The 26,911-nt window shown below is 30.9% G+C and overlaps 3 protein-coding genes across 4 annotated transcripts in view; 1 reads left to right on the top strand and 2 right to left on the bottom strand.

Moving 5' to 3' along the window:
• LOC105153230 (uncharacterized) overlaps window positions 1-26,109 on the bottom strand; it is a 340,152-nt gene extending 314,043 nt beyond the window's left edge. The window contains exons 1-3 of the mRNA XM_087405144.1: window positions 26,055-26,109; window positions 25,932-25,987; window positions 25,378-25,419 (exon numbers count right to left, since the gene is read on the bottom strand). Of these exons, the coding sequence (XP_087261270.1) occupies window positions 25,378-25,419; window positions 25,932-25,987; window positions 26,055-26,109 (153 nt within the window). The remainder of the gene's footprint in view (window positions 1-25,377; window positions 25,420-25,931; window positions 25,988-26,054) is intronic.
• LOC105153232 (mitochondrial import inner membrane translocase subunit TIM50-C) lies at window positions 16,146-18,927 on the top strand. The gene is made up of 8 exons (XM_087406039.1): window positions 16,146-16,377; window positions 16,685-17,028; window positions 17,289-17,408; window positions 17,733-17,840; window positions 17,935-18,066; window positions 18,158-18,281; window positions 18,461-18,564; window positions 18,694-18,927. Exons 1-8 carry the CDS (start codon window positions 16,236-16,238, stop codon window positions 18,781-18,783), a joined length of 1,164 nt encoding a protein of 387 aa, XP_087262165.1. The 5' UTR covers window positions 16,146-16,235; the 3' UTR covers window positions 18,784-18,927.
• Window positions 17,211-22,759, bottom strand: TAF1C-like (TATA box-binding protein-associated factor RNA polymerase I subunit C-like). 2 transcript variants are annotated; one of them, XM_011067958.2, is made up of 13 exons: window positions 22,118-22,759; window positions 21,793-21,894; window positions 21,599-21,717; window positions 21,411-21,501; window positions 21,208-21,327; window positions 20,920-21,118; window positions 20,701-20,839; window positions 20,314-20,534; window positions 19,954-20,222; window positions 19,688-19,861; window positions 19,044-19,368; window positions 17,920-18,070; window positions 17,211-17,421 (listed from the first exon to the last, which is right to left on the bottom strand). In XM_011067958.2, exons 1-12 carry the CDS (start codon window positions 22,356-22,358, stop codon window positions 18,037-18,039), a joined length of 2,034 nt encoding a protein of 677 aa, XP_011066260.2. In that variant the 5' UTR covers window positions 22,359-22,759; the 3' UTR covers window positions 17,211-17,421; window positions 17,920-18,036. The 2 variants fall into 2 exon arrangements, with proteins under 2 accessions (XP_011066260.2, XP_011066259.2); XM_011067957.2 differs by having other exon boundaries at window positions 19,044-19,422; window positions 22,118-22,758.
• Window positions 26,110-26,911: the final 802 nt, after the last annotated feature.

Raw genomic sequence — 26,911 nt, forward strand, 5'->3', positions numbered from 1 at the left:
TGTTCACACAATATTAGTGTATATGTATATCGATACGAAAAGCAGCAAAAAAAAAGTTACATTGGGTGAATTCAAGTCAGCAAAGCGGCTAGATCTGCTCGCCGAATAATTAAACATGATTGGTTGAATTCATAGGTAAAAACCAATCATACATTCGCTCGGCGAGCAGACCTAGCCGCTTTACCGACTTGAACTCGCCCATTGTCTAGCTCAGACAGGAATAAGACACACGGTCATCCGTTGCCCAGCACAATGGTGAACGATGACGGATCATTATTTACGGCAGCAGCAAAGCCGAGCTTAAAAGTCTCCATTTGACCAGCGAAAAACTGTCCGAAGAATCCGATTTTCGTGCTTCGAGCGTTCTCGAAGGCATGACCCCGGAAGATCAGCTTAAATAATTACGCGAATCAATCCCGCCTTGACACAAAATCGAAGGATGCTTCGTGAGCATCAACTCTCGGTTCTTTGTTTCACAACTTTTTATGATGACTGCAATTTTTAATATTCACTTTTGCATTTTTTTTATTAATACCTACATATTTACTATTTCTATAAGCGTAAATTGCATTTCAGAATTCAATAAAAACATACACAATTGTATTAAGTATGTATTATAATATAAACATCTGTATATACAAAATGTTCATGTTTTGAGAAATAGTTTTAATTTGACAAATTTAATTAACATTTTCTTAAAATCAAAATATTGTTTTTAAAAAGAAAGTGGTAGATATTTTTAATTTAAGTTTAATTTAATTTAATTTAAGTTTACCTTTGCACTTGTATTACGTATCTACACAATCCAATATTTATAATATTAATCAATAATATAATAATAACTATTTTGAGATTCAACTAAGATTGGAAAAATTACTCTATAAAAATTACGCTATTCAAAACTAACGAATCATTTTAATTTTCGTTACTTTTCACCGAGTTTTAATAATTTTTTTTCAGCGATGCATTTTTTTGGCATCTAATTATTCTACATTGCTATCAATCCTAACGAAAATAAAAGTAATTGGAACAATGGAACGTAAACGAAGCGTACGTAAGCGAAACGCTTCACAAACGTTTTAAACATTTTATGTTACGCTTTAAACATTTTATGTTACGCTTTATTTTTGCTGACCAATTCAATATAAGATTTATAGTAGTGATCAATCGCAACACACTGTTAAATTCATAATGTCAAATTATACTCAATTTAAGTTGTTTCTAATCATTTCTATATTATTTTTAGAAATCGTCACTGCTTCTACTTAATAATTAATTTAACTAAAACAATAGAGTTAAACGATTTAACTCAAGAAAATATATTGTATTAAATTCCTTATGATTTACTAATGTAAGTGCATACATTAATATGGACATTGTTTACTTTGAAATTAACCACAGAAATGGATTGATTTACATTATAACACACATAAATGTTATAAATGAACAAAATGTTATTTAACTCAAGAGATGAGGTTGCTGCGCTTTTCTAACAATGCATGATCAAAAACTCACTTATATATGCGCGTTCCATACACATGCATTGTACATTATATGCAAAGTAACAATTATATTTAATCACCCAAAAAATTAATTACGTTATCATTAACGTTACAACTAAGAAAATATTACATCATTATCCATTCGTTACTTTAAAAAATAATTATAACAATAACAACCTTGCAATTAAGTAACGCGTTACTTCCCAATCCCAGATTTAATGTAATATACCGACATAATGTAATATATCGATAAGTTATAAGTAGAAATATACATACGAGAAATGTATATCGGATTCTCACTGTCGTAAAGAGATATTTGCCGAGAAGCTACGTTGTTGAACGATCGATCGAACGCGAATTTCGACGGCGAGACATAAATCTTTTCACGGAATCGTTCGTCTCAAGATGCGCACCTCCCGCTAGACGAACTTAATATGCAAGTAATGCATATCGAAGCAGCAGGGCACTGACAGTCCATATTAAATTCTTAGCGGGCAGCGCGCGTCGCGCTTAATGTCGCTCATTAATCAATAGCATTGTGTGCGCGGCGCGGTAAGCCCTGGTCTAAATGTTTCGACATAGAACTCTTTCCGTTTAAGCGGGTTGCGGTTGTGTATTCGTTGCCAGACGAGACATAACTCGTGCACAACGACACGGTGCATTACCGGCAGAATGCGCTGTAAGTTATGGGACCTCGTTGTATTTAAAGCACGGAGCGTCACTTCGGTTATATACGCTACATCTTCACTTGCGTTCCCCATATTATTGCAACGAGGTAGAAAATTTTTGTGCAATCTTTTTAAAGACGTTAAATATATTAGAAGTACAAAAATATAAAGCTGAAAAATATTCTGCAAATCGAAGGAATCGATAAAAATATAAGAATAGATTAAAATAAAAAATACGTTGAGTGCAACTTTAAACATGTATATGTAGTTAAAAAAAAGCTGTATTTTTTGTTTCTATATTCTTTTGTTTCATATATTCTTTTAGAATAGCAGATAATTTCGATGTTATTGAAAACAAAAAATTCCATGAAAATATAACAACTGAGGAGATGGGCAGAATAAAGACCTAATTACAAAATCTTAATATTAATAAAAATTAAAATAACTTTTTTATTATATGGATATAATATCAAATGAATTTGTGTAATGTCTTTAAGAAGTTACGTGTTACAATACTTCTCTATTACGATCAATATTACATAAAAAATAAAACTAATCGCCGGAAAAAGGGCCTAAGTAGAATTGTGCCTTTATTTCGCCCATCCCCTCAATTATAAAATTATGATAAATAGATAAGAATTATAAGCTCACTTTTAATTTTAATTTTTCAGTCACCAAAAGAGAGAAAAAGTGATAAAATCATATAATGACGTATTATAAAAGTAATAAAATTCAAGCATTCATTCAAGATGCAATGTCATTGTAAAACATATCAGCTTCAACAAGTTTGCACGGTATGCATTGAAGTTACATTTGCTAACGTACATAAATACAATGTATCGTTCCAACTCACTGCAATCGCGCGAAAACGTTTCTAACATTTTACAAAGTGACAGCAGCCGTATTTCGCTACGACCGACCCCAACTATCGTGTGACGCATCGAGATGACAAAAGCGGACGGTAATAAAAATCAGCTTCGGTGTGTATCTACAGTGCCACGCACTCACTGTCACAACACCGTGTCGGCCGCAACGATCTCACCCGTTCATTCAGGAACGATCGGGCGACGTGGTAGCGTTCGGTTTCAAGCAGACAATAACCGTACGACGCGTTCCGGAAGCGAGTTTCATTCCGCGTCGCGCTGTTTAAAGCCGAAAGCGCGCACAAAAGCCAACGCTTTCATATTTCTGCTGCAGCGCGTAAGTCTCGCATGAATTCGCGTCGATACGCGCGCGCCCGGAAAGTTATTCTACGAAGGGTCTGTACGATCGCAAATATCGGCAGCCCTTGCTGCTATTGTCTCCACCGTGTTTACGTCCGCGCAACTGATTACGAGACTTCACTGGTTTTCGCCTTTTCTCTTTCTCTTTTTTTTTTTTTTTAATATTGTGAGTCGCCGCATACACAGGTCGTATATCGATCGCGATGTCCCAAACGCGTCAACTCGCAAAAATAAACGTAGTGTTCAACAAATTTGTGTTTCATTATAGTCACTATATCTATAAATAGATCTTTAAAATAAAAAAGTATATCACATTGATTGGAAATGCAATCTGGCTAAATTTGGTAAAGCCATTTAAACTTGGAATGCTATTGATACGTAAATTTTCAAGTGAACAAAGTCAGTGGGCGCAAACTTGCCTTCAGTAGTCAATGGAAGGTTCAATCTGCCATGGTAATAATTAGAACGAAGATAAGTTTTTAAAATTTCTGTCCGTTTTGTATATATGTGTCCTCAGTTACATCAGTTTAGACCTTCTAGTGATTAGTATTACTTACAACAGAAAATGATAAGTGATTTCAATTTTTAAACAGTTTCGTGTTATTATTTTGTTATTCTATTTAAGTACAATATTATAAAGGGACAAATAAAAAATCATACTTCATATATCATTTCAAGATTTAATTTGATAGCATGCTTATTCTTCCTTCCTTTTAAATTAATAAATTAGTAGTATTTATAAAGATTTAGAGATTAAAAATATTTTATTATTTCATTAAAAGTGCAAAATGTATGAAAAACTTGTGTTATCATAATTGAGAGTAGCCTATACATAAAATTTATGTATGAATAACAATACTGTATCACTCAAAACGTTTTAGGATTAAAATGATTTTGTAATATAACGTTAATTCATGTCTGAATGTTTCATTCTCTTACAAAAATAAATTATTAATGTCAATAAATATTTTAATAATTTTCTTACACATAACATATGTAAAACATAACACCTAACATTGCAGCATATGTCAACAAAGACGAAACGTTCAATCGTAAACGGCATCGCAACCTTACATTAAACGCAATCTCGTTCTCGATGGCGCATATGCATAGAATCGCGTAATAGGTCGGATAGTCAAATTTACATAGTCATATAGTTAAGCGTATAGATTGGTAGACTAATTAGGAGCTTTGCATAGCGGCGCTGTTTAGCTGAAAGTCGGCAGAGAGGAATCGTCTCCAAAGGATTATGGTCTCGCCATAAATATCTTTCATTAATTGAATCGCGGAATTATGTATAAATGATATCGATACAACTTGGAAGCAGCGCAATGTTTTTTAAAATAAATAAGAATAAATCGATCAGTATTGATTCACATTAATTAAAGTTCCACAGCGGTTTTACAGATATGCATATTTTAGTAAAATGAATAATAATTTCAAAATTAGATTTTGATAAATAAGGATAAATTATATGTATTTATCAAATAAATATATTCTCTCATTTATTTTCTGCATTGTATATTTAATGTTATATTCAACTTGCAAAAAAATCTCTAATTAATTTTTATTTAACATTCTTATCATAAATTAAAACTTCAATCAAGAAAAAGTCAAGTAATATATATAATAAAGCCTAGATGATAATTATTGAAGCTTGAAATAAATTCGATCAAATGTTCGGTTAATATAACCAAAATCAATCCTAATTTTTTTATTAATATTACTTTACTTTTCTACTTATCATCAAACAGTCGGTTACTATTATTATTACTATTATATTCAGTAATATCTACTAAATATTGCACTCATATGTTAAACAAAACACATTTGATAGCTATTTTAGCCAAATTTTTTTAATATTCTAATTTTTAATTTCTTTCACTTGTTCTTAGTAACTGTATAATATCTTTTACACATAATTGCGAGGGTCAATAATGAATTTTGGATTCGCGATGCAAGAACCATTTTTTTTTTGCGAGCGAAGTAATTCCACAGCGGCGATTAAACTTGAATTACACGCGTGGATAGTGGCCGCGAAAGGGCGCATTCGGCATAATCGAAGTATCGCGTGCCAACGGTATGTACCTACGATAATTCCATTACGCGGGAGAACAAATGTACCACGGATATACGTGTACACGCGGCGCGGCGGGACCCTTTTATCGGGCGCGATCTGATAATCCGCCGATCGGCAGCAGCGGAGGCTAAAAGCGGCTGCGTGAGATACGCGGTTAATTCACGTCGCGTGAAAAACCGGCATTGCGAGCTGCATAAAATATACCCAACGGCGTATGCGACGTGATCGCATCCACGACTGTGAGCGCGAGATATCTCGTTGGTTCATTCACTCTCGTAACTTTAATACGCTCTAAAAATTCGTTCTCACTCTTTAGAAACTTCTATTTTACGAAATGAGAGATATTAAAATGAATTTTATTAGTCCTCATCTGCTTGTACACGTACAGTTGTACGAAGAATATATGGATATTGATTGATGACAAGAGTATTTTTCGTCGAATTGCGGTTTGTTATCGCATAAAGAGCTTAATATTGTCGGCATCGGATTATTGTTAAAATACCAATATTTGGAAACTGAAGGTAGAAATGCTAAAACGATAGAAATTGCAATATAATCCGTTTATTATTTATATATAGAGAATATTTATATGATGATATTTATATTTTATTCATATCAACGAATTCATTTTTGAATGTTAAATATCTGATTATTCCATTATTAAAATACACGTAGTTGATTTGACAAGGAAATGACGTTTAACTTTTTTAATATTTCAATAAAAGATGGCAGATACCACAATTATTTAAATATCTATTTCGAATTTATCACAAATTCACAGACTTATATGTATATTATGTATTAATCAGAGAAAGAAGAGATGGAAATAATTAATTAGTACTCTATAGATATAGGTATAGATCAGTAATTCGTTAAATATATATTAAAGAGAAATATATATTAAAGAGAAATATATATTAAAGAGAATCCGCGAAGATTTTTTTAAACCAAATGTATATGTAGGTTTAAATAATTTTTTTTTAATATGTTTTGTTGCTAATTCTTGTGCACATATTTATTATTTATTACTTCGTGAGCGTCATTGAAAAAGTTGTGCAATTTTCGAAAGTTATATAATCCGCGATAAAACTATAGCATTAAACGAGAGCGAACTTTCTTAATATAAAGTAAAGACGATTAATGCGCTTCTCTGACTTTAATAAGAAACTTCTCACGTGATACATTTTGTTTTAGAACCGTGTCATTTTGCACAAATCGTATGAAAACTAATACAATTGGATGCACATAAATCAAAAATTAAAATTTGACAGAATATTGAATTGTTCTCATATCAGTAACGATTTAAATTAAAAATATTTAATAAATTATATATTTAATAAAGCATAATTCTAAAATATCTGTACAATGTAAATGTACGGTATTTAATTTCCTTTTTTTATCTTTAAATTCGTAAATAATTTACATGTAATGATAGAAATAATATATATTAATGATATTTCTACCCGTGAAAACTTATTTAACGAAAACTAAATCATAATAAAATTGATTTCGTAGTTTACGTTAAATACGATTCCCGATATACAAAGTAGAAACAGGCGCGAATAGATCGTAGGAATTGTGAATGACCTGACTATTCTCGGCCTGGAGAATTTCGTTCAGGAATCTTTTCGACGTTAAACGCGACGTACAGACGTGTGCGAACAACCAGAACAAAAAAGCTCGCAAGCTCATTTGGTACGACGCCGCTATGTCTGTTCATTTGCATAGCCCGGTGCATTTATAGATCATTACACTGCGCTACACAGCTATTAGCTCATATTTTTCGCGTTACTCGTCGCATCGTGAGTTACGGACGGTTTACTTGAGCGACTTCCTGTATAAAGCTTATAAATATCGTGGCAGACAGTACAGCGCGCGTTGTCTACCGATTTTCTCATTGTTTCTTTTGCCTATGCTAATTTATTTCTGTATGATAATTGTACTTGCACGAGTTAACACATACATATTTTATAGGCTTTTTAAGTTTTACAATCTTAAAAAACAAAAATCTCAATCTTTATTATGATATTCTATCAAGCAGAACAAATCGTGATGAATGATATCAAAATGACTCCAAAATGATCGTTAAAAGTCATTTTTCAATCCGATTCATTTTAATGTCATTTTGACGTTATCGTGACTTGTTTTGCTTGATTCTAAATATATAATTTTCAAATAACGTACACACAATTCAAGGAACAGATATATGGAAGATTATATAGTTTTTACTATTATACATAGGTTGTCAAATTCACGCTTAAAAATCATGTTGTTTGTCAAATGTTAAATAAAAACAAATGATGCTCATGAGCTTTGTCAGCATGAATAGGACCATAGTTCTAATAATTAAAAACAATGCTAATGCTCCGTTCGTCTTCAAATTGTACAGATTTTCTTGTTGACCACAATGCATGTAACTCTGAACCGGAAATGGTTAATCGCGATCGCTCGTTGCATCTCCCGGCTGCGAGTGAACGCATTGACGCGATTAGCAGAGCTGCGGTGTCGAGGCGCAAACAAAACGCGCGTTTTCTGCCGTCCTCGACGATTCATCGCGGTGAATATTTGGCTCGCACGATCCGAAAGCAAAATACGCGACGCGCATCGCCGGACAAACGCATCCGCGCTTGTTCCCTTTTTGCGGCTTCCGTGCGCTCGCGTGCGAATGTTCTCGTCCGGCCGGCTAAAATATCTCGCATATTTTTGTTGGGAATTAATCCGGGCCGTAATACCGGCCAGCGGGTGCGCACTGAAAATTCTCTCGACAAACAACCCTCCTGCCACCCACCCATCTCCATCCTCTCTCCTCCGTGATGCTAAAGGGCGCGCACCGTAGCCGCACGTGTCTGCAATTTCCACGTGTGTCCGTGTCTTGGGGAAGTCGGCTGTACAGTAATATACAGGGTGAGTCAAGAGAAAAATAGATTAATATATTTAGATCTTAATATACTGACATATATATAAGACACTAATGTCTATTTCCAACGTAGATTAACTTTAATCTCGGTTCAACTTATTCTTTGTCTTTTTCTAATTCTAAAAATTAGAAAAAGACGAAGAGTAAGTTAAATCGAGATTAAAGTTAATCTATGTTGGTGGAAATGGCATTAGTATATCGAAATTACTTATGGCATAAACTATGATAACCGTGCAATGATTATGAGAAGAATAAATTAATTAATTTCAATTCTTCTTATATTCCTAAAACACAAATTAATTTTGATTAATCTAAATTTGAAGTAAATTTAAAATTTTACTGATTATTTAATCCTTAAACGTTTTTTCAATATATATCCTATTTTCTTTTTTAATATCTTTTTTTATTTTTACATTGCTTATAACTTTTCATTAATACCTAAAGATACATACATTTATTTAATATTGTTATGCTCCTTAATGTGACATTTCAATTAAAAAAAAAAAAATTACAATGTTTATTTTTATAAAAATTATAAGCAATGGAAGTTATAAACAATTAAATTGGGTTGGATTAAATGTGCCTATACTCAGTGTACTGTTTTCGTAGTTTAAGGGTTAATAATGGAGTTAAATTTCACACGTCGAATATGACTCTTAAGTAATTCCTGATTTAACAATGCCGAATGTAAAGTGATTTCCATGTACATTTCTTCTAATGTTTGAAAATTTTAAAAATAAATTTCTTCCATTTTTCAGTCTGGTCAAAAAATATAGTCTTGCTGATGTGTGGAATGTTTTCCAAGCCACCTTATATAGAAGTCTACAACCTCTGTAAATGTATCTGGCGTCGTTCGTATGTATCTCGTCTGTGTGTTCGACAAGTGCGCGATGTCTGGGACCGCTTGTGAGAACAGGAAAACGCGAGAACCAGCGAAATGGTCAACTGTAACCCCTGACCTAGGTCCCTCCCGCCCTTTCCTCTCTTCGCAAACCCTCGCGGGCACATATTCGCCGCCTGGAATTCCTCAAGTTTACCGAGGGACAGAAATTAGTTGGAGCGACGTAATTGCTGGAATGTATGCGTTCGCCCGTTAACGTTATGGCACCTCTCATTACCGTTCTAACGGCAGCTGACACGAGCTTCCGCCCCCACGTGCGCTATTTTAAAAAAAAAAAGGATCAAATGTCATGTCCCCCAAATGGAATAAGGATCCGGTGCGATAAAGTGCTATAAAATACCTCTACGGTATTTTATCCACATAGATAAATTATGTGATTTGAATACTTATTATACACAAGGGTAATATACGTATCACATAGAATATACAGTATATATATCACATCGTGTGTATTCACATATACACGATTCTTTCTCTGTCTTTTTTCCAACGCTTTCGAAATCTGCTGCATCATAGAGAATTTTATTTGCCTTCGACCCATAAATAGCCGAAATCTCATCAACGCAATTTAAGTAACCATATGCAATTGTTTCTCTTTTTTCATTTTTCTAATACCTTCGAAATCTATCGGCACATAGAAAGTTTTAAAATCACTCGAGATTATTTATTCATAAATAGCTGAAGTTTCGTCGAATGCAATTTAATCATCATACGCAATTCTATCTCTCTCTCTCTCTCTCTCTCTCTCTCTCTCTCTCTCTCTCTCTCTCTCTCTCTCTCTCTCTCTCCCCCCCCTCTCTCTCTCTCTCTCTCAGCAGCTGCTAAAGGGTAATACAAGTAGAGATAATACATATAAAGAATGGAGACACTTTGTATAGTATATAGTAATGTGACATTTCAATTGAAAAAAAATATATATGAAACGGCAAATATTTTTAATAGATATTTTGTAGATAGCATATCAGGGGCTTTAGAAAGTGATGATACATTGGAATTAATAATAGATAAATATACTGGGAGTAAATTTCAAGTTTTTAGTATAATTAATGTAGGAGAATTAAATCGAATAATTAATAAATTAAGAAACAAAAGTGATATAGAAGAAGGAATAACTGTTGAGATAATAAAAAGGGTGATAATGGTAGTAGGTATAAAATTATGCGAAATACTGAATAGATCCTTAGAGGAGGGAATATTTCCAAATGAGTGGAAAGAAGCTATTATAATTTCTATATCAAAAATACAAAGAACAAAAAAAAATAGAACAATTTCGACCTATACATAAATTACCGATTTATGAGAAGGTACTGGAAATAATAGTTCAGTCAATTAGTTATTTGAAGGATAAAAATTATTAAAAGAGTGCCAATCAAGGTTTAGAGCGAGACACTCATGAGACTGCCCTTCAATGCGTCATATCAAGTTGGAAAAGAAGTATAAATATAGATGAAAGAAAGATAATAGGAGTTATATTTTTAGATTTAAAAAAGGCGTTTGAATTAATAGACAGAGATATTTTGTTAAAGAAAATGAAAAGTTATGGGATAACAGGAGTACTTAGTTAGTTTAAAAGTTATTTAGAAAACAGAACTCAGAGAATTAAATTTAATGGAAGTTTGTCAGGATCTACTGCTGTGACGCTGGGAGTTCCACAGAGATCAGTATTAGAACCGTTATTATTTTTATTTTATATAAATGACTTGATGAGATTGTTTGTAACAATTATGAAATTAATTATTCGCAGATGATGCACTAATATATACAATAGGCCATATATATATAATATAAGCCAAGAAATAAATGATAATCTTAATATACAGATGCAAAAAATTGAAGAATGGTTGAAAAATAATAAACTGAAATTAAATATGAATAAAACCAAAGTTGTGCTAATTAGAGATATTAGGAAAAAAGTATCGGAAAGCAATATAAAAGTAAAATTAGAAAATATAGCATTAGAAGTGGTTAGTGAAATTAAATAGGTGTCATTATAGATAGACATTTAAATTTTGCAATACATGTTAACTATCTGGGGAAAAAGATAGGATCGAAATTGAGGACATTTCGTCGAATTAATATGAATTTGCCATACATGAGATGTGTTGTACACTGTTAAATCTATAGAGTCAAATTTAATCTAATGTTAGTCGCCACTGCTCCTACTAAATATATATTATTTTTTATCAAAACGATAATTAAATTTGATACTATATCGTGACACTACATTGTCAAATACAAGCAAGAGAAAGATCAAAGGGAAATATACATTAAAAGATGTAAAACTAGAGAGGAACAGAGAATGTTGTTACATGATGGGTTTAAAATGTACAACAGTTTACCTAATAAAATAAGAAAGGAAAAGATTAAAAAATTTTAAGAGAGCGCTAATGCCATATATGAGGAGTGGAGAAGGATAGTGTAAGGATAGTGTAGATATATAGAATGTTTAAGTCTGGCGGTTTAGATAATTAATAAATAGACATTATATTAGACTACATCACACATTGTAGCTAATGAAGCTAATAAAGATCAATCACTCAATCTCTCACCCCCCTCTCCCTCCCCCTCTCTCGCTCTCTATTTTGCTAATTCTCAAAAATCTATCATTAAACATAAAAGATTTTCAAACCATTCTATTTACTCTCAATCTATAAATAATCTATAAATAATCGATGTCCCGTAATTTAGTCAAACACAATTCTTTTTCTTTCTCTTTTTTTATTTTTCTAATATCTAACGAAATCTATCCGTGCATTAGAGAACTCAAAAATTCGATTATTTGCTCTCGACCCATAAATAGCCGAAGTCTCGTCAAACGCAATTTAATCAAGTTCAGCAAGTTCGCCGACGACATAGTGGTTGTCGGGGTCAGTGTATGCATTCTATACTAGCCAGGGGAATTTTGTGGACCTCGCGCGGTCACCTGCTGTAATATTAATGGCTCGAGTATGAAATTTGCTTAATCATGACTAACGGGATGACCCAATGGAATCACAATAGGTTCGCCGCTGTTCACCGCCGTTCGCCCATCGCGTCGCGTCAATTTTGAATAATAATCGCTGCGAAGCTTGCACACGAAGAAACATGATAAAATGTGTAATTCAATGCAACTTCGCAAAATCATATCAATTTTTATTTTGTGTCGCATCTTTGAGAAAGTTTGAGAAATTTAATAAAGAATGGTAAGGGTGATTCAATAGAAATAGAAAGTTAATCAAATTTCAAAGTGAAATCTCGCTCGCTAACTTACTTTCGTTCACTTCAATTTATTCAACTAACTTTCTTGATTCACGAGAACCACTTTTACATCCAATCAGTGTATTTTCCTTCAGATGAAAAATTTCAATTTGATTATTGCAATTTCTACAATTTTTCGACTTTGTAATATTAAAAATTCCTTTAAAATATTTAATAAATATTCTAAACAATATTTTGCGAAAATATTTTCAAGTATATGTAATTTACTCTCATAATTTTATAAAATATTAGTATATTATACAAAATAAGTTGTTTCTTGCTGGTCAATGAATATCTTCATAAATATTTCTTCTCCTCAAATGCAACTCTAATATTTTCTTGCTTAATTAATGTGAGTAATGCTGCGCATTTGACCATTTCGTATTTGTGGTCACGACAGTAAAAAGATATCGCGCGAAAAGAAAACCTGGAGAACGTTAAAAGGGAATGATAAATCCGAGGAACCGGGAAAACAAAGCTCGACTGAGCGACAAAAATTACGAAAAACAATGAAAAATGTTCATTAGTTATAGAGGAATCAAGTACGTCCATTTTCTCCCTTACAAAATCGTCCCGGTTATATCTCATGCTATGTGAAAAACATGTTTGCATTCATGCTTCCTGTATGTACGTTATTCCACGTTGTATATTACACATTACTCCTATATGTATATAACAATCTTAAGTTTTTTCATTAATATATTTAAATCATGATATTATCTATTACTTGCGACAAGTTTTATATTTTATATATATATATAAAACAAATAATTATGTATATGTCCATATGTATAATTATTTATATTTGAATCAAATTATTTAAATAATCATATTTATAAACAATAAGACCGGGAAACAAGACCGTTTACGTTAACATTACTTTGAATACGAAGCGCCACGGTCTGAATGTTAAGATGTTAAACTATTATATATATTCATATAAATGAATTAATTTCAGAAATGATTGCGTGCCGATATTTATGTTTTTGTTATATAATATACAATATAAATACAAATAACAAAATAATTTAAAAAATTTATTTTTAATATAATTAATGTATTTTATATGATTTCATATTTCCATATATTTGCAGCAAAGAATTTTTAAGATTTACAAGAATGTGATGAAGATAAAAGATTCATTTAGAATTTTCTTTTCTTAGATTGAAATTGTATATACACAATATGAATATAAATTACTTGACTAATAATTATTTAAATAATTTGTTTTAAATATAAATAATTCATTAATTATTTTATATGATCTCATACTTTCACACACACACACACACACACACACACACACATACATATAAGAAATAAACTGTATAAGAATCATAATAATTGCGTACATAATATAAATATAATTCATACGTAGTCAAGAAGAAACCTTAATTTCTTAAAAAATGATCTATATTAATTGACTGAGAGTCTCTTTTATTAACCTTACAATTAGTTAAGTTAACCGATGATTACATGAGGCTCATTTAGGCCCAGTTTCACAAGTTAACTCATGGTTAACTTTTAACCGAGATTAAAATAAGTCAAACCTCAATTAAAAGTTAATCATGAATTGTGAAACTGGGCCTAAATGAGCCTCGTGTAATCATCGGCTAATGCCCACTTCCACCAATATAGATTAACTTTAATCTATATTGGTTTAACTTACTCTTTGTTCTAAAGATTAGAAAAAGAAGAGTAAGTTGAATCGAGATTAAAGTTAATCTATGTTGGTAGAAATGGGCATAAATGAACCCCGTATAATTATCAGGGATTAACTAAATTAATCGAGGTAGTGAAAGAGACTCTGATTCACGTATGTGTATGTATGTATAATATAATATATGTAAGTAGGTATACATACATTAATATGCATACAATAAAGATATTATAAATATTATTATTTTTATGACATCCCAGTTCATGTATTTAAAAAATATAAAAATTTTATATCATTATTTTATCATATTACATTATTATGTTATATTTCAGTCTTGTTAGTATTTCGCAAGTAAATTAATATTGCTATTTCCCCTACTTTTAGCCAATTTTATTATACTCATTACTGATTTCGCATTCTCAATTTCATAAGATTAAGTGAAAATATTATTATGCCATATTAACAAATTCTTTCAATATAGATTCACTTGATAGACATGTAGTACTACTTACAGCGACGGTTGGACATAACGAATGGCTGAACTACTGAAAGATAGTCTGTGGTGTTGAACACGGCGAAAAAATTCCATCCCCTCTCTTTTTTCCTCTTTCTTTTCCTCTTGTAAATTCTAGGTTTCACTAATAGACTCAGCTTCCTTCTGTAATATAAAATAAATGTGATTTTGGAAGAACAGAATAATTGATTAATTCTTTTAAAGGCTTTCATAGGCATTTTCTTCAGAAACACCAAAGAATTACCGCCATATCCATTGTTAATGTCGGGTATGGTCAATGCTGCAAACGCTTTGAAGCGTTTTTTTAATTGGTCAGTTTGTAAAATTCTTTCTTCTAATTGGTCCATCAAATACTTCAAAACATTTGTATCGAGACTTTGACCACAGCCGTCGTTTCGTGATTCTTATCGTTCGAGGAGCGAGGAGCACACTGATACTGTTATTAATGTGCTCCTCGCCCTGACGAAGCGAACGGCAAGAATCACGATATGGCGATAATTCGTAAATTTTTTGACACCGCTCTGAATTGATTAATCTACACCAAGAATTAAAGCGCAACATGAAACTTCGATCAAGCGAAAGTACTTCGGCCATTACCAAATACCTTGAGTCAGGTACATATCGCGAATTTACGTAAGTATGACGTTCAACGTCAGCGAAATGGACAAAATTTCGCAGCACATCATTGAATTGTACCTTACATACTTCTAAACTTTTACCTGCTTCCGATTACCGTCTTTCTGAGAAGTTCCTTCCACACGAAATCGCGACATCGCGACGGACCGATCCATCACGGAAGATAACCGGTGCAAACTGAAATTGTTTGAAAAAAGAAGATGGCGTCTAACGCGCGCGTTCGCGACGCGTCATCACGTGACCCTTCGACAAAACATCGACCCGCGAAAACATGATCGATTCAAATCAAATGTAGGGGCGAGAAATTTAGAGTATCTCTTCAATCTCTTTTCAATATTTTTATTCTTCTTCAGTCTCTCTTCAATATTCTTATTAACTATTGCTTTATATAAATATTAACAATTCATAATTAATATATAGAGATCATTAATGTATCAATAAAAATTGAATGCAATCCAAAAATTTCTAAACCGTTTTGTTAATCATATAGCTCAATCATATGCGGCAGAATGAAATCGCGAATTACGAAATTTTTCGAGCTCTTCGGTTTCGTTTTTTCCCTCACAATTAAAAATTTTGTTTGTAACCGTCCCAGCTGATGTTATTTATCGTTATTTTGACATCATAATGACGTCTTCAACGTCAAAATAACGACAAGTAACGTTCATTCAGCTTGTTTGCCGAGGTACAATGTATACATTTTTACATACATATGTATATATGTGTATCATACATTTTCCTCTCGCAAGTACTCTCGACATTTATCCTCGATCGGGAAGATGGACGCTCAGATTTATCGACCGCGTATGAAGCCTCGCCGGCCGGAAAATACAGGAGTACGTGCACTAGTGCAGTAATTCGCACCGAAAGGCGGAAAGCTCATGGTATCCTCAAATTATGGCCTTTGCAATGCGGAGTCTACGAGTTTTGTGTAAAATATACAACGCGAACGCGGGAACAACATATTGTACTCTTCGACCGCCCGTTGGCCGAATATCGCTCATTCAATCGACGCAAAAATATCGCTACAGTACTGAAAGTAAGTATGACCATAACCTCTTTCTTGAAAGCGTGGGATCCTCTTACAATTAAAATTATTTTCATAACAAATCGCACATGCCGTTCACAACAAAAATATATAATGTCAATATTTAATAAAAATTAACGTTGATGGAACTGTCAATTTTTATTTTTCTTATATCTTGGATGTAATACATATGCATATTGCATATGCAATTTATTTAAAAAATATTATGTCCTTGCTTTGACCTGAAGAAATTTATAAATATATGTATACAAATATTTTAGATGTTTTTTATTTTATGAGCAAAATTTTTTATTTGCAGCAACAGAGCGCCCAAAAATCACTAGTAACCTAACTAACATACAGTCGTCGATAAATGAAGCTGAATCATTGGTACAGGAAGCGACAATTCACAAGAAACAAAGTGAACAACAAAAAGAAGATGAGGAAGAAAAAGCGAATCGTGAAAGATCGAGAAGAATGATGAACTATGGGTTTGCAACGTTTGGTGTATTCATGGGTATTGGCTTCACTTATTTAATATACGAACTAGGAAGACCTAATTATGACGAACATGGGAATGTCATCGAGGATGAATTTTCCAATTTACCGTTCTTTGAACAGATTTACAAGAGGGTCAAGAGAGAACTCAATTATTATACAAGAGTATGAGACTTTTATGATTAATCATATCTATATTATATATATATATATATATTGCTTTATTATATGAAACTGAAGTATAATAAAGTAATGTATGAAAAGCTTAAAATAAGTCTGTAGTCTTTTGTTTATAGTTTGTATGAACTTTTTTCAGTATATTTTCTAATTCTAAGTTCAAAAATACATTTTAGCATGTGAAATTATATTTATTTGTATCTTACTACTGTTAGAGATATATCTTACAATTTTTATTGTGTTTATAGCTAGTACAAGAACCCAGTAGGGAAAAGTTGTTACCTGATCCATTGAAACATCCATATATCCAGCCACCATATACTCTAGTTTTGGAAATGACAGATCTTCTCGTACATCCAGATTGGACAGTAAGTATCTAATCTGTTAAGTTTCAATATAATTCAATATATTTGCTATCACGTATCACATGTGAGTGATGCATTACTTTTTCATAAAAGACCTATATCATTTATATGTAACTTAGAATTATTATTTCATATAAACTATAGTTTAGAAAAATATAGAATTTAAAATACAGAATCAATATTTAAAATATTCAGTTTGCCTTTCTAATACATTTTGTATGCACATAATAAAATACATGTACAAACATGCATTATATTAAATAAAACTAATAATAAACATGTTAATTTTGTACTTGATATTATATGAGTACGATGTTTTATTTGTAGTATCAAACTGGATGGAGATTTAAAAAGCGACCTGGAGTCGATCAATTTTTAGAAGCAGTTGCTCCACCACAATTTGAGATTGTGATTTATACAGCTGAACAAGGAATGGTACAATTGTCTTTAACTTTTTTTGTTTTAAATATATTTTAGCAAAAAAGAATTATATTTATATAAGAAAAAATTATACCTATTTCATTTACAGACAGTGTTCCCTATTTTGGATGCTCTTGATCCGAATGGATACATCATGTACAGATTAGTGAGAGATGCAACACGTTTTGTGGATGGACATCACGTTAAAGATCTAGGAGCTCTCAATCGTGATCTTAGTAGAGTAACTATTAACACATTACAAAAATTACATTTATTATTACATTTGTATATTGAAAATTTTTTAGAGTTATTACTATATGTAACGATTACAGGTTATTGTTATCGATTGGAATGAAGATAGCGTGAAGTTAAATCCAGAAAATGCATTTAAACTTCCTCGATGGACGGGCAATGATGATGATACTACATTGTATGACTTAGCGGCATTCCTGAAAAGTAAGATTAATTTTAAAATTATTTGTTTTGAAAATAACTTTATATAGCATTATTTTTGCTATTTTCTGTAGTATATAGGAATTATTATTCCTAGTATAAATTTTTCAGTTATAATAAATATCAATATTATTTTAATATTAATCTCCATTGAATGATAAAAATTTATCTTTATTCCATAGCGATATTAACATCAAATGTACAAGATGTGCGAGACGTACTAAATTATTATAGACAATTCGACAATCCATTGGAAATGTTCAAAGAAAATCGACGAAAATTTTTAGTAAGTAAAATCTGTAAAATTATTTTCATATGTGTTACTTGTTAGATCCGGTTTTATTAACGTAAGGTTAACTTTATCGTAAAATATAGAAAGAATGTATATAATTGAATATTTGATAATTATTGACAGATGCAAATGGAGGAAGAACAAAACAAGCAACAAGACAACAGCAAAGTACTTATTTCGAGATGGAAACCATCTTTCCTACGGAATCGCTAGTCAAAATAAATCACGTTAAAATTTTAAATATGTGTATATTATTTAAAAACACAACATATTCAGTCATTTCGTCGCATTACAGATATTATGCATGAATATCGTTTAATTTTTGTTATGTACAATAAATAATTATTCTAAAAATAATTTTATTTATTTATACATAATTTTATCGTTAGTAATATGTAACTTTGATATTAAACTATTTTTATATTTCTATTAATTTCTATTTATGTAAATTATTTAAACACACTTTATCTTACTAGTTTGATTTAACTTTTGGCAAGAACATTTCTTGCAGTATACTGCTATCGTCAATGTCAATAAGATCGTGCTCTTGCGACACATTAATTAATTCTTGAGTATTGATAGAAGTAGGAATGTAATCAGATACATCTTGTGATTGCGTGACAAGATGATTTGAAGTTGAGGATTCCAACCAGTTCAAAACTTTCTGATTTGATCCCGTTCCTGATGCAGGTACTGTTTCGCATATGTCCCAAACAGCAAGAAGTTCTGGTGCTAATAGATCCATATATGATCCCAACGCAGCTAACGATTGTTTCCAAGTTGGCTCAGAACTATTGTCTGCATTTTCATTATTGGATCTTAAATGACGGCTGAGCTTGTGATTTTTAAAATCTATAAAATTATTTTCATGATTTGCGTTACTTAGGCCCGGTTCCATCAATGTAAAATTAACTTTAATCTCGGTTTAACTTATTAGAATTATGCCCGTTTCTATCAACATATTATAGATTAATTTTCATCTCAATTCAATTTATTCATTTTTTTTTTAATTCTTAGAACTATAAGAAAATAAAGTTGAATCGAGATTAAAATTAATTTGGTGAAATCCGGCCTTAATCATTCAAAATATATTTAAATAAAAATTTTAATAATTTACTTTTATATATATATTGCATACTGCACTTGTCAGTAAGAGATAAAGGTACTAGCGATTCATCCTGGACTGATAAAGCTTTTTCCCACATATCCAATGCATAACATGCTTTATTATTTATGGGAGAATATTTATCCAATATGTCTTCGTGTGTTATGCATTGATAAAATATATCACCTATAAAAACAAGAAAAAATATGTTGGGCATGATGTTCCAAGATATAATAATACCAGTAATACTATGATAAAATGAGATATAATAATTATACCAATAGAATTTTGTACGAAGAAGGATACTCCTCCTTTCTTTACATTTGTGACTAATGCGCTACCAACATTACATAATTCAAATCTGCTTTGTAAATACGGATTTAAGCACATTCCTTGTATTTGAGATTCATTTAACGTTTCTGCAATGTGTGGAGGTGTGAAAGGTAAATTAAATGAATGAGACTTCTCCTCATCCATCCATGTGTTCAAAATTATTGTATTCTCGCCAGCTTTTTGAGTTGACAGAATAATGATTTCCTTGTCATCACTGTAATAAGCGGTATAGTTGCGGTGTAGTGGTTATTATAATAGCAATTAATTTTTTATTGTAATTAGAATTATTATTTAACATTATTAACTTGTTAGTAACAGCTGCCAATAGCGGAGTATCCTTGAACTGGTGCGTCCATTTTTGTCGTACGCAATGCTTTGGAGAACGATTATCGCACATCAAAAAGGAATGATAAGTGCCTAAATAATGACAACAATTGTGTTTACTAGGTACTTCTACCGACAAACTCTCACAGTTTTCTAAATTAAATTTCGGACACAACGTGAGACATGCTTGATCAAGAGCAGTCTGTAAAAAGCCCAATAAAATAGTGATACTTTATTAATGTATAAAAAATAAATATATTCTTATTATTAAATAAGTGATTTAGGAAATGATATGGAAATGATAATTTGTAAAATTTATAATTTATGTAAGAAAATAAATATAGATTTAAAGCTTGTCAGTTTCTTACTCTAGTATCAAGATAATGCAAGCAACATCTATCTACGTAAATCAAAACGTTTGGATCAGTTTCTTGGAATCTTATACACCCCCAAGCATCATGTGTTGTGGTATTGTTTTGTAATACAGAACCTCTACTAATATAATTCCTGAAAAAGGTATACATAAAGGTATACATCGATATTAAAAGAACAAAAAAGATACATAAAGAATATAAAGAAATACTAACGGTCTATTTATATCCCATAAGGACAATATTTTTTCTGCATTTAACGTACAATGATAATTAATATTAGTCAAACTCAAATCAGCACTGACATATGGCACTTTTGATGCTTGCTTGTAAACTTCATTAAGCAGCAAATGATTCTCAGAATTAGATAGTGTATAGAGAGTACATTGATCTTTATGTCTTCCTAAAATTCTACCTAAAAATGAAGATCATTACTAATATAACAAATTTAGATATATTATGATTTTATATATTTTTTAATTTTAAGGTTATAAATACACATACATGTATCAGTAAGCTTGCATTGTCTAATTTCATACAACGATCCATGTAATTTATATTTAACTGAATTTTGTAGCAATGGTTTCCATATAAAATCTTCCATGGGTATAATATGTGCAGCAACTGAAAAGTATTTTAAAAGAAAGACTAAAATAAACACTGCACAAATTAATATATCCATGAACATATATTTTATACTAGAATACCTAAGTCTCCCATAAATGGAAACAATAGGACATCCCAACCATTTAGCTGAACATAGTTTAAACATCCGCCTGTATAGTACCAGTTGTAAGTCTAAAATGATGTTTTATTAATAATATTCTGTTATCACATAATATACAATTTATTTCTTTCATATTTTCCAACAATGGCTACAATTTGTTAAATATACCCCTTCAAAATAAGGATCCGGATCCATGTCAAGCAATTCAGCTATGTCTGCGATATATTTAGGTACATTTGCCTTACATCCTTTCTTCCACTTTATCTTTTTCTTGGGTAATTCAAATTCTATCAAGAATACATTTTACCAAGTTAGTAGTTAAAAGTTGTTATTAAATCTGTTATATTACATTTATGTACAACCTTTTTTATGTCTTTCATAGTAATTCATAAGCCTATCTGTTTCATCTTTTAAGTGATTTTTCAAAGTGAGAAGTTGCAATGCTGGATCTTCTTCGCTAAGTACTGCATAGTATTAAAAGAAAAAAAAATGTAATTATATTTAAAATTAATATTGTAAAGTTTATGTCTAAGAATTATAAGAAATTGAAAATCCTATTCATATTAAATACTTCAAATACAAACTATATACTCAAATTAATAAATTTTTTTAAAAGTTATATTTTAATAAAACTCACAAAGAGATTTTAATAAAACTCACTTTAAATCGTATCAGTATTGTTGTTACCTGTTCTTGACAACTTTGCCGGTGGCAATAATGGTTTTGGCAAATCACAATTATATGGAAATTCTTGGTAAAGCCCCTGGGCATTCCCTTCATCCCATGTCTCAATACATGGTGACCTATTCAAGTTGTAACCCGGCATTACATGATGTGGATAATTCTTCAAAAACGTATTATTCAATTTAGATAGCAAATTGTTTTCAGCACGTTTAAATGCCTTTGATTTTAATTCATGTTTTCTCATGGCTTAAACAAGTCTATCCCTTCAAACATTCATAAAACGTTTTTAGTAGTCTACGATCCACGTGTAGTACACTTATTGCGATATTGTTCAAATGTTCATGCCTCTTTGGTTCACGCTTATAATTTATATTGATTCACATAAAATGTGCGTGTTGCACATTGTCATATTGCTTATAGTACGTTACAGTGTAAACACGTTGAAAAGGTTGGAACACATAATGAAACAAGGCAGAAAAGAAAAAGAGAACTATTGAGAACTATTGTGATCTCCAATCGTATATCGACAATCAATAATTTTAATACTGATATTAGAGAGAAGACAAAAGAACCTTTTTCCTATAACCGCAAAATGCTTCCGCGCACTACTGCCCTCTGAAGAAGTGGATGTAAACTACATAACATATCCATTTTTTGCGACATATCCTAATGGAAATAATATCCTAAATGTTCTATTTTCTGTTCCTGCACTAGACTGTTCTAGAGCTCTCTTTCTTTCTTTAAATAAATATCAAACGTATTTCTATCTCACTTTAATTTCCAAAAGTATACACTAGTTCAGCCACAGAAAACAGACTTTAAATTGTTGAAATAACTAAAATCTATCAACTTATTTATATATTCGTTTTTTACATTTATATTTTTGATTATTCTACTGTATCATTATTCGCATATATCATACGTTTATACAGTCTCTACCTATTCATACTTGTTCTACCTACTCGTATTTTAATTCATTCGTGCCTATTCGCGTATCCTATCTCCATCCATGTATTCCTACCTACATTATTTCATTAAGTAATAACACAGCGAATATAATACGTTAATGTGTTCAGCAGAGAAAGCAGCTTTGCGAATGTTGTAAAATTCTTCAATACGATTGGATATGTTGATTCCTTTTGGATTTAAATTTATAAATCAATACTAAAGAATTTTACAAAAGCTGCAAAGCTGCTTTCTTTGTTAAACGCAGCAGCTAATGCCTCAGCATGTCCTATCGCGTACTAATAAATTCAGTGGAATAACATAATCGCGATCTTATTAAATAAATGATCAATAAATAATAATAATTAAACAGACTTTCAATCTTTAAAATACAAAAATATGAACAAATAACAAAGCTAATGAGAATCAGCGCAAGTTTTATTCAATAAATTAAATAATCTACAAAATTTGCGCTTGATTATCCGAACTGGCTCTCCACATTAGCCCTGTTGTTTGTTGTTGGTTATTTTTGTGTGTGTTAAATAAACAATAATTCAAAAAATATAAGAGCTCGCAATTTGCGAGCAAGTTACCCTCCCGAATATTTAGTTTTTATCTTTATGTATCTTTAAAAAACTTGGTGTTACACACTTTTCGTTGCTCCTGGCCAATTCTCTGACTTTATATGCCAGATATCGATAACAAGGAGAAACACTCCTTTTTGCTACCGACAAACATCGTCGGCAATAAACGTAAGATTTTACGCTTTCGTATGATGCGCGAAACACGAACGCGAAAAGGCCAAATATTAATTGATTAAATATTAATATCAACAATTATCAGAAATAATAATAATAATTCCATTAATATACAAATAAATTTCGCGTTTATTCCCTATTCGCGTTTACTCAAAATTAAAAATATAAGTATTCAGCTAGAAATAAATTTAAATTTTAAAAAATTATGTATCAACAACATTTTGATTTCAAGGGTCTCGAATATTGTGAAACTAGATTAATTTTCTTAATATAAATTTTACAATAAAACGACGAAACTTTAATTTAAGAATAAGTTGAAAATTGCTAAATCAATTAAATTCAAGACTCAATAAAATTCAAGTCTACACGTATTTTTAACGATTCGAACGATTCGTTGCTAAATCTCACCTCAAAGCATGCGGAAATGAGAAATTCAAATGAATGATGTAAGATCCAAAAGGGATAATTTTCCCCTATATTAATAAATATATCTCTTTGTATTTTGTAAATTATTAATTGAAATTATATTTTCTGTACATTTTATTGTTTCAAATTAATTAATTATTTTAAATAATGCAAAACTCTGAACGCGATTTTGAAATAAGTACGAGATAAAATTCTTCTATTTCGTGACAAAATGTATATTGGATCTCACATCATGTTACTACTTTAATTGGTATAAAATCCAGTTAATACGTATGGATGAGTTATAAAAGTTTATAGGCTAAAGTCAATGCGTTGGATAAATACATCGTAATAATCATAAAATGTCTTTTATGAAAAAGTGAGATCAATGAGTTGATGACATTTTACAATACAATTTCATTAATAATATATGTACAAATGAAAATAAAATAATTGAAGGAATATCCTAGAAAACAATATGTATTATACATATATGTATATACATATATGTGTATGTTGCTTTTCTCTGCATCAACTTATATAAAATTTAATCCTGAATGAATATTTGAGAATAAGATAGGTAGAAAAAATAATAAAACAATAACTTATTAACTGTAACAAACTTTCCAAAACGACCACGTCGAAAAAATCAATATATTTTTTATCATATTTTTGAGATTGAATTAATGAAAGAGAGAATCAAATTGAGCTTGAATTATTTACAATTAGTCAAGATTCACATTAACGTATGAATTTGTAATAAATAAACAAAATTTTAGCCTTTAATAGTTTTCTTGAGTTAAATAGTTTTACTCTATCTATTTTAGTTAAATTAACAAGATATTGTGAGTAGGTAATAACATTGGCAACTTATATGTATAGGAATGTTACAAATAACTCAAACTAGATGTAACGTAATATTATAAATTTAACAGAGAGTACGTGCAAAATAAATTTCATAATGAAGAGGTATTCAGGATTAAATTTATCCTAATCTGTTACAACGTATCCATTTTAAGGCAACGGATGTATGGAATATTACACATACATTTATCCGAACATTTTTATTAAATTGATGCATGTATGCATCTATAATATATTAATGAAATTACCACATATCCATTACCTCAATAAAAATATTAATTCATTACTCACCAACCCGAAGCGCAACAGCGGAGTTACATCTGCAACACGTCGCTATGATGATTCTGTAACAAATAAATTGAAATCTAAATTAAAACAGAGCAGAAAAAATCAATTAATATTAAAAAAAAATATTTACTAAACGTAAAATTATCTTGAAAATAATCATATAATTTTCGAAATATATAATTTTTATAAACACCGAATTTTTTAATCCATCATTTAATTAGATATTTATAAAAATAATAATACATTTTCTAAAAGAGATACATTTTATTAAAAATACATATTTATAAAATTTTTAAATAATTTTAAAATAACCCTCTTTTCTAGTTATCATTTTTAAATCATAACAAAATAAAATGACTAAAGAATGAACAGAAGAAAAATACTGATTTTATGTAAGTAAAAAATGAGATATTTACCGCAAGGTTGCTCCGCCGGTGCCCGATGTCTCTCCCAGACCTCCTCCTCCTCCTCTCAGAATTGGATTGACATCCTCTCGCACAGGACACTCGCGTAAAACACTCGCGAATAATGCACTATAATCGCGCGCGGACTATAACTTGAGTCCGATTTCTTGAACGGCACTCCCGAATAAACGCACGACGCGACGAACCGGCTGCGGTTCGTTCATTTTCAAATAAATCGGCGACGAGGGTACGTTAGCTTCCCCGTAGGATTTTTACACGAAGAGAACGAGAGATTTTCCTCGATATCTAAAAATTTATCTAGATATATCATTCGAAGGTCCGAAAGTTTTTAGATTTGAGAAAAATCGTTCTTTTCGTATAAATATCCTCTGGGTACTGAGCCCTCCCAAGGGCGTCAAGGTGTACCCGTGAGAGGGAAGATAATCTGAAAAATGTAGTAGCTATTATCTATATTACTATGCAATCGATTAACTTTTACAAACGAATATCAAACACACGTTATCTGCAATTCGTTATCATTGCGAAATAAATTTAGAGCAGCTAAAAGAGTTGAATCTTTTATTTATAGATAATGTCTGTAAGATGTGATTAAAGTCAATGAAATGGGCTATTTAATAAAAAAGAGAAATGTTTCTTTTATTATATCGACAATAATAGTTTCAAAGAATTACGTTTAATTTTTAAACGGTTCGTATAACGGAAGGTGCACAAAAACAAAAAAATAATTAAATTATTAAACTATATTAATTTTGAAAGCAGGAATTGCGTTATTTGCATGAGAGTATTATTCATGTTAACGTTGCTTTTTTTATGACTCGTGTGATACCGTTCGTACAAACAAATGCCGTGTCGCGTGCCGCTCTTCTTCACATTTCTTTTTGAAACATTTAATAATCGCAAAAAATGCTAGATATATAATAAGAAATGTTGTATTTTATGAATATTCACGTAATTCGATTACTAGAATAATTAATTATTCATAAAATACAACGTTTCATATTATATTTAGCATTCTTCGCGATAAGATTTTAAAAAGTAATGTGAAAAGAAGCCGCGACACAGCTACGTTGTTTGTACGAGCTTCGGTAAGGGAATAATAACTTCGCGATAAC

Source organism: Acromyrmex echinatior, chromosome 4, assembly GCF_024713525.1.
Source record: "Acromyrmex echinatior isolate Ae372 chromosome 4, ASM2471352v2, whole genome shotgun sequence".
Taxonomy (NCBI): Eukaryota; Metazoa; Arthropoda; class Insecta; order Hymenoptera; family Formicidae; genus Acromyrmex; species Acromyrmex echinatior.